At 68.8% G+C, this 7,623-nt stretch overlaps 2 protein-coding genes across 2 annotated transcripts; one reads left to right on the forward strand and one right to left on the reverse strand.

Annotated features, from left to right (window-relative positions):
• The first annotated feature begins 216 nt into the window (after positions 1-216).
• MOGS (mannosyl-oligosaccharide glucosidase) lies at positions 217-3,240 on the forward strand. The gene is made up of 3 exons (XM_026662851.2): positions 217-491; positions 912-1,102; positions 1,249-3,240. The coding sequence occupies exons 1-3, from the start codon at positions 279-281 to the stop codon at positions 2,984-2,986; spliced, it is 2,142 nt and encodes a 713-aa protein (XP_026518636.1). The 5' UTR covers positions 217-278; the 3' UTR covers positions 2,987-3,240.
• A 531-nt stretch (positions 3,241-3,771) lies between these two features.
• Positions 3,772-7,603, reverse strand: WBP1 (WW domain binding protein 1). Its single transcript, XM_024223933.2, has 4 exons — positions 7,532-7,603; positions 6,434-6,536; positions 5,984-6,145; positions 3,772-5,491 (listed from the first exon to the last, which is right to left on the reverse strand). Exons 1-4 carry the CDS (start codon positions 7,601-7,603, stop codon positions 4,809-4,811), a joined length of 1,020 nt encoding a protein of 339 aa, XP_024079701.1. The 3' UTR covers positions 3,772-4,808.
• Positions 7,604-7,623: the final 20 nt, after the last annotated feature.

The raw sequence follows: 7,623 nt of genomic DNA on the forward strand, positions 1-7,623 counted from the left end.
GCCGGCCTGGCCTACGGGCTCTACGGGCGCTGGCGGCTGGGCCGCCGCGTGGTCACCCCGCACCCGGCGCCGCGCGTCCTGCCCGCCGGCAGCAGCGGCCCCCGCGCCGCGCCCGAGCGCTTCTGGGGCTCCTACCGCCCGCACGTCTACTTCGGCATGCGGCCCCGCAGCGCGCGCCCGCCCGTGGCAGGTAGGGGCGGGGCCGGCCGGGGGGGCGGGGTCCGGTCCGGTCCGGTCCGGCCCGGTCTCACCCTCCCCCCCTCTCTCCCCCAGGCCTCATGTGGCTGCGGCAGGCGGCGGAGGCCCGGCTGCGCCACACGTGCGAGCAGAGCGACGGGCTGCCCGGCTACGGCTGGCTGCTGCACGACGGGCTGCGCTTCGGGGCGCAGGAGATCCGCGACCGGGGCCTCGCGCTGCGCACCGACTTCGTGAAGCGGCCGGGCGGGGAGCACGGCGGGGACTGGAGCTGGCGGGTCACGGCCAGGCCGGAGGTGGGGCCGCGGGAATGCAGGGCCCTGCCCGGGGTCAGGGACAGCCGGGAAGGGAACCCAGGAGTCCTGGGCTCCCCCCTCCCCCCACTGTCACCCTTAAGCCACGTGTCCTCCCGGAGCTGGGAGTCCTGACCCCACAGTGCTCGGTGCTGCCCCTTCCTGCGCCCAGCGGAGCCATTGGGCCGGTCTGGGGGGACTCCCTGCTTTGAGCCCCACGTGTTTTCCCGATAGATTGGACCACCGGGCCCCTTGTGTTTTGTGGCGGTTCCTCTCCCGCCCCAGTCTCTGTCCCCGGGGAGCGTTTCCTGCTGTGGGTGGGTCTGTCTCCTGGTTGCCAGGGTCTCGGGGCTGCCCCTGGGGTCTCCAGCACAGAGAGCTACAGGGGCGAGCGATGCCCAGGGTCCATCTTCCTCTTTGCAGAGTCCGGGTGACCAGACCTCCCTCGTCTCCCTGCTCTTCTACGTGGCCACCAACGGGCAGGGGACGCTGCAGCCCCACGTGGAGAACACGCGCTTGGTGTCGGTGACTGGGACATCCGAGGAACTCGGCCATTTCAACATCACCTTCCACAAGCCCACCACAGACACTGGGGAAGCCCTCAGATATGCCAGGTATGGGCGGGAGCCCTGGCTGTGGGGGAAGCTCCTGGCTTTCCCAGGAGGGGCGCTGTGGGGAGCAGGGCAGTAGCTCCGGCTGTGGGCTGTTCCTGGCTCCTAGCCCGGCCTCCCTTCCTGCCCTGACCCCTCCTCTCTTGCAGCTATAACCACCTGGATGCCAGGAGCCCGGGGCTGCACCGCCTGACAGACGTGGTGAAGAGCAGCCTGAGCAACCGCTTTGTTTACGCCGCGCCAGGCGGGCCCAAGCGCCGCTACTTCGCTGTGGACACGTACCGGGCGCTGCCGGGGGAGCCGGAGCAAGAGCCCCAGAGCCACCTGCTGCTGCACCAGGTGACGCTGCCGCTGCCCTGCCGCGTGGAGGTGACCTTTGAGTCCGGCAGCTTTGCCGAGCGCCCCGGCTCGCTGGTGGGGGCGGTGCTGAGCGAGGAGCTGGCTGGGCACGTGGCCGCCTTCGAGCGGCGCTTCGAGGAGACCTTCTCCCTGGCCCGCAAGGGCTTCACGCCCCAGCAGCAGCGCTTTGCCAAGGCTGCCCTCAGCAACATGATGGGTGGGATGGGCTACTTCCACGGGCACTCCATCGTGCAGTCTGCGCACAGCCCGCACCCCCTGCCCTACCCCGAGGGCCCCCTATTCACCGCCGTGCCCTCCCGCTCCTTCTTCCCCCGCGGCTTCCTCTGGGACGAGGGCTTCCACCAGCTGCTGCTGGCGCGCTGGGACCCGGCCCTGAGCCGCGAGGTCATCGCCCACTGGCTGGACCTGATGAATGTGGAGGGCTGGATCCCGCGGGAGCAGATCCTGGACGACGAGGCGCGAGCCAAGGTGCCCCCCGAATTCATCCTGCAGCACAACGAGGCTGCCAACCCGCCCACCCTCTTCCTGGTGCTGCAGCAGCTGCTGCGGGAGCCGGGCCAGGGCCCCGCCGAGCTGTCCTACCTGCGGCGGCTCTTCCCCCGCCTGCGCACGTGGTACGAGTGGTACAACACCACGCAGGCGGGGCCGCTGCCCTACACCTTCCGCTGGCGGGGCCGGGACCAGGACACCGACCTCTTCCTCAACCCCAAGACGCTGACCTCCGGGCTGGACGACTACCCTCGCGCCTCGCACCCCTCGCCAGTCGAGCGCCACCTGGACCTGCGCTGCTGGATGGCCCTGGCCGCGGGAGTCATGGCCGAGGTGGCCGAGCGGCTGGGCGAGCCAGCGGCCGAGTACCGGCGCATGCAGCAGGCGCTGAGTGACAACGCCCTGCTGGAGCAGCAGCACTGGGCCGAGCAGCTGGGCATGTTCGCCGACTACGGCAACCACAGCCAGGCGGTGGGGCTGGAGCGCGAGAAGGTGGCTGTGGGGCCGGGGCAGCCCCGCCACCAGCTCCCTGCCCCGCGCCTGGTGCGGGTGGTCCGCAAGCCCCCCAAGCTGCAGTTCGTGGGGGCCCTGGGCTACGTCAGCCTCTTCCCCTTCCTGCTGCAGCTGCTGCGGCCCGACTCGCCCCGCCTGGCCAGCATCCTGGGGGACATGCGCAGCGAGCAGAAGCTCTGGACCCCGTACGGCCTGCGCTCGCTCGCCCGCACCAGCCCCCTCTACATGAAACACAACACGGAGCACGACCCCCCCTACTGGAGGGGGCCCATCTGGATCAACATGAACTACCTGGCTGTGCGGGCGCTGCACCATTACGCCAGCCTGGAGGGGCCCTACCAGCAGCGGGCAGCTGCGCTCTACCAGGAGCTGCGTGCCAACCTCATTGCCAACCTGTACCGCCAGTACGTGGAGAGCGGCTACCTGTGGGAGCAGTACAGCGACAGCACGGGCCAGGGCCGGGGCTGCTACCCCTTCACGGGCTGGTCTGCCCTGGTGGTGCTCATGATGGCCGAGGAGTATTAGGGGCCAGGCTGGGAGAAGGGGGTTCCAGCTACCAGCGAGGGGGCAAAGGGCACCCCCCGACCTCTTATTCTAACCCTGGTGCTTGGGACCCAGCAGCCACCTCAGGGCCAGGGGTGGGGAGCGGTGGCGTTGCTGCATTACGAGGATACCATGCGCTGCCCAGGCCTTTGCCCCGCTCGTCTTTCTCAGGTGTTTTAATATGAATGTTCTAGGCTGGGGGTGTGTGGGGGGGGTCCTCTGTACCTTCCTTCCCCCCCCCCCCCCCCAAGCTGGGGGGGGGGGGCTCTACTTTTTTTTAAAGAATAAAGCTGAGTAGCTCTACCCTTTCCTGGCTGTTGCCTCTTTGGGACTCAGCGGGGTGGGGGGTGGACACAGCCAGCCATGGGGCACTCTGGGGAGGGGGCCTGTGAGCTCCGCAGGGGGCTAGTAGGTAAGGGGCCTGTTGTGTTTAGGGGTACAGCTGGCCACAGCCCTTTCTCCTGGAGGTTGCAAGGAGCAGGGGCCAGAATGGGAGGTGCCTGGGCAGCAGGGAGCCCCCCTCAGAATCCTGGGGCATGTCAGGGGCCTGTAGTGCTGCTCCACTGATGAGCCCCCCAGGCCAAAGGAACTGCTCCCCCCTCCCCAGGCTGGGCCAAGGCCTGTTCTGCACCAAGCTAGGGCAGCAGTGAGGAGCAGGCCGTTTCCCACTGGTAGCTGGACTCTCCTCCCCCACTTAGAGCCCAAGCGGCAGGAGGTGGGTTTGCCTTGCCCCACCCCCACCCCCCCGCGCAGACACGCACAGGCTGTAATTCCACATCTCTTTAATAATGAGAACTACTGTCCCCCAGAGCACAGACCCGCAGGCTGGGAGCAGAGGCCACGGCTCCCCCCAAGGCAGCAGAGCTGAGTGTAGCAGGCAGCCGCCCACCCCCACTCCAAGTGGGGGGTTGCCATGGGGAAGGCTGCTAGCTGCCCCAGGCCAGCCACCCCACACTCCCCAGGAGAAGCACTTTGGGAGGGGGAGGGGGCGCTGGGCAGGAATAATCTGATTCGTGCAATTCCACCGAAACCCAGTCCCAGTGGGAACTCTACGGGGGGAGGGGAAGTGCCCGGGCAGGGCAGCGCTACACATGGTACCCAACAAATGACAGCAGCACGCAGAGTGAGGGACACACATCGTCTACAGAGAGTCAGTTTGGGGGGACAGCCCCCCACGAGGGCACACTCTCCCCAGGGGCTCCATGCCAAGAGTCCACATCCCAGGGAGGGGTCAGTCAGCCACGCGGTGCCGGTGCAAATTGTCCCCGAGCCGGCACACAGGGCAGAAGCAGAGCTGGAGGCAGGGCCCTGGGACAGGAGGGGTTTGGTCGCTGGGCGGGTGGGACCCCACGCTGCAGCTGGGAGCTGCCTGCTGTCCTGCCCGCCAGGGAGGGGAAAGCCCACGCAAGGCGCTGGTGAGCATGGAGCCCCAACGCTGCCAGCCACAATCACTCAGGAGAGGGAAGGGCCCAGAGGCAGCTGCCCTGGCCCCAGCTCCCCCCCCACTGCCCAGCATGTGGGGCAGGAAGAGGCCAGGGGCCGGGGCACTGCCTCTCCAGGTACAGGAAGAGCCTCTCAGCCCCACACAATTCTACACACCCCACACCACAGGGCAGGAGTCCCAGGCAGCCCACCAGGCGGGATGTGCCCCACCCGAACAGGGTAAGGGCATGGGACAGCCTGCAGAGACCTCTGCCCCTCAGCCAGGAGCACAGAGCTGGGGGCTGGCAGGCAGGGAAAGGGAGCTGGGGTCACAGGGCAGGAAGTGGGGAGCTGCCGTCTGGGGCAGCCCCCAGCTCAGGGCTCAGACAGGCAGGACAGGCGAGCCAGGCTCCTCACTGCCCCCGTCGCTCTGGAGCCCACAGAGGCTCTTGCGCTCCGAGAGCTGGGGGGACTCGGGCCCCGCCTTGCTGAGCAGGTGCATCTCCTCCTCACTGTCTTCCCCGGCCTCCTCCTCCTGGCAGCGCCCCACCTCAATGCCCGAATCGCCCGTCAGGCGCCGGTGCCGGAAGTGCTCACTGCTGTCCCCCTGGGCCGCGCCCTCCTCCTCCCCCATGCACTCCTCCTCCTCCTCCTCGATGTCTGAGCAGCGGTGGTAGTCGGCCTCGAAGAAATCCACGTTGGAGGAGAAGAGGGTCTGCTTGGGTGGGGCCTCGCAGGGGGCTGGCTCCTCGGGCAGCTCCCAGCTGGCGCCGGTGCCCGTGCTGCTGCTGCCGCCTTCCTCGCTGGGCGTGCTGGCCTGGCTGCGCTCCGTCTCATCCGTGATCTGCACCGACAGCGACGTGCTGCTAGGGGAGGTGAGGCAGCTCGACTCGCACGAGCAGCTGGTGAAATTCTCCGAGCTGGGAGACAGGGTCAGGGGACTGGAGCCCAGGCGGCTATGCGGCCCGCCCAGCTGGGCTAGGATGGTGCTGTAGGGGGGAGGAGGGGTGCTGGGATGGTGAGCCACCTCCTCATAGGCGGGCAGCTTAAAGGAAGCCAGCATCCCTGGAGAGGAGAGAGAGAGAGAGTCACCTGGGAACCCAAAGGGGGCCAGCCACAACCACAGACCCCAGCCCCTCCCCCCAGGCAACCCCACCTGCTTCCCGCCCTGTGAGCCCAGCTGACCTCCAGGCCTCTGGAGCTGCCCCTCCTGTCAGCCCCTCACTGTGTGCTCCTGGCATTGCCCCCTCTGCCCCAGACACAGCCTGCCCGCCACCCTGCCCTCACTGTGCTTCCCAGGCTGACCGCCCCGTGGGGTCCAGAGCCACGCCACAGATGTTACACCTGAGCTGGTGAGGACGCAGCCTCAGACCAGGGCGCTCCCCCCCCCAGTGGAGGATCTAGTTCCATGCACGACTTTCCAGCAACAGTGGGGTAAGACCTAGGCTGGCTTTCCAGCTCAGGGGTCTGAGAGCCTGCCTGGGTGGGGATGGCCAGCGCCATGCACACATGGCCAGACTGCCCGAGCTGAGCTCACAGAGGCTGTGCGACACTCACTGAGATCCATCATGGAGGTGGGGTAGTTGCAGGCACCGTGGTAGGCGATGAGGTTGATCTCACGCTGCCGCTGCTGCTGCTGCAGACGCAGTTTGGCGCGGCGGTGCCTGTAGGCGCAGCAGCAGCTGAAGAGGATGAGAATAGTCCAAAGGAGCCAGAACCCTACAGACAGGAGAACACTTGAGAACAACCCTCCTCCAGGAGCCCCCAGTACACCCCCACCTGGAAGAGGCTGGGACTGGAGCAGCCAGGAACTCCCCCCAATCAGTGCCCCTGCTGGACCAGGCCAGGGCTGGAGCAGCTGGGAACTCCCCCCACAGCCAGCACCCCAGCCCTGCTCCCTGCCAGGAGAGGCTGAGAGCTCCTCCCATCGCAGTAAGGATCCCGGAGAGGCAGGTGCTGGCCCCAACCCCCGGCAGCCTAGTGCTGCGCCATCGCCTCCCCACTCACACCAGAGCTCGTAGTAGTAGGTGCAGCATCCAGTCTCTCCGCAGCAGTGGCCCGTCTCACACACGTAGGGCTGGTTCTTCACCCCTGGGCAGTATTCCCGAGCCTGCAGGGAGAGGACCTGGCATTACACTCCACAGCCACCCCACCAGTCCCCTCCCACCGCACTGCACTGGCACCGCATATGGGGCACAGCCCTGCCGGGACGTCTGCAGGAGAGCCTGGGAGCTCCAGGACAGAGGCCGGGCGTCCACGGAGTCTCTGGTGGAGGCGCCTCATGCAACTACAGGCAGGGCCAGGCCAAGTCCCCTGAAGCGCACAGAGGGCTCAGGCTGACGCAGGTGAACCCACCCACCCGTCCCTCACCCCCAACACACACACTCCTCTATGGAGCCAGGGCTGCAGGTTAGCACGACCCCGCTTCAGCACGAGCTGCCCCTGAGGGTGAAGTGTCCCCACCTGGCTAAAGGGATCCCACCCACTGCTCTCTACCCAAGCCTGGAGCCGGGCGCTCTCCCGGGGCCCCGCTCTGCACCTTCAGCACCCCTGAAGGGCTGTCCGGGTCTCGACGCCGGGGTCATGGCGGCCTCCCTCCCTCCCCTGCACGGAGCCTGCTCAAGGCCTGGGCCCCGTCCACACAGCCCTGCTCGGGGTTGATCCGAGGTGCGATGTTAAACCGCCGCAGGCCCGGTCTCATGAGCGAGCGGCGGCGGGTTCCGCCCGGCCCGTGGGACGCTCTGGGGGGTTTGCCTGGGGGTTGCCGCGGCAGACACCGGAGCGCCCGGGGCTGGTTCCAAACCCCAGCGCAGCCCGGGGCGTGTGACACGGGGCCGGTCCCGGCTACGCCAGGGCAGGTTTAGCCGCCCGGGGGGCAGCAGCGCCCCCGGCAGGAGGGCGGGCACGGCTCCCCCAGGCCCGTGCTGCGGGACACGAGCCGCCGGCCCCCGGGCGCCGGGCCCGGCCCGCTCCCCCACCCGCACCCGGCCGGGGGGGGGGGGGGCGGGTTACCCCCCCCCCCGCGGACCGACGCGCTCGTGCGGACAGGGGGGGGGTCGGTGCAGGCCGGGCCCAGCCCGCCCCCGGGGCCCCGCCGCGCGGTACCTGCGGCTGCTGCCGGCCCAGCAGCGCGGCCCAGGCCCCCTCGGAGCCGCCGCCGCCCCCGGGCCGCTCCATGGCGCCGCCTACAGCCCCCC

Source organism: Terrapene carolina, unplaced genomic scaffold (assembly GCF_002925995.2).
Source record: "Terrapene carolina triunguis isolate 2854851 unplaced genomic scaffold, T_m_triunguis-2.0 Scaffold30781, whole genome shotgun sequence".
In the NCBI taxonomy this organism is placed as follows: domain Eukaryota; kingdom Metazoa; phylum Chordata; order Testudines; family Emydidae; genus Terrapene; species Terrapene triunguis.

What these genes read in the sequence shown, in the direction of transcription:
- MOGS (XM_026662851.2), top strand. Translation starts at nt 279, where the DNA reads ATGTGGCTGCGGCAGGCGGCGGAGGCCCGGCTGCGCCACACGTGCGAG. An exon ending in GGGTCACGGCCAGGCCGGAG is followed by an intron (nt 492 to 911) that starts GTGGGGCCGCGG and finishes TCCTCTTTGCAG; the next exon opens with AGTCCGGGTGACCAGACCTC. An exon ending in GAAGCCCTCAGATATGCCAG is followed by an intron (nt 1,103 to 1,248) that starts GTATGGGCGGGA and finishes CCTCTCTTGCAG; the next exon opens with CTATAACCACCTGGATGCCA.
- WBP1 (XM_024223933.2), bottom strand. Translation starts at nt 7,603, where the DNA reads ATGGAGCGGCCCGGGGGCGGCGGCGGCTCCGAGGGGGCCTGGGCCGCG. An exon ending in TGGGCCGGCAGCAGCCGCAG is followed by an intron (nt 6,537 to 7,531) that starts GTACCGCGCGGC and finishes CTCTCCCTGCAG; the next exon opens with GCTCGGGAATACTGCCCAGG. An exon ending in CACCTCCATGATGGATCTCA is followed by an intron (nt 5,492 to 5,983) that starts GTGAGTGTCGCA and finishes TCTCCTCTCCAG; the next exon opens with GGATGCTGGCTTCCTTTAAG.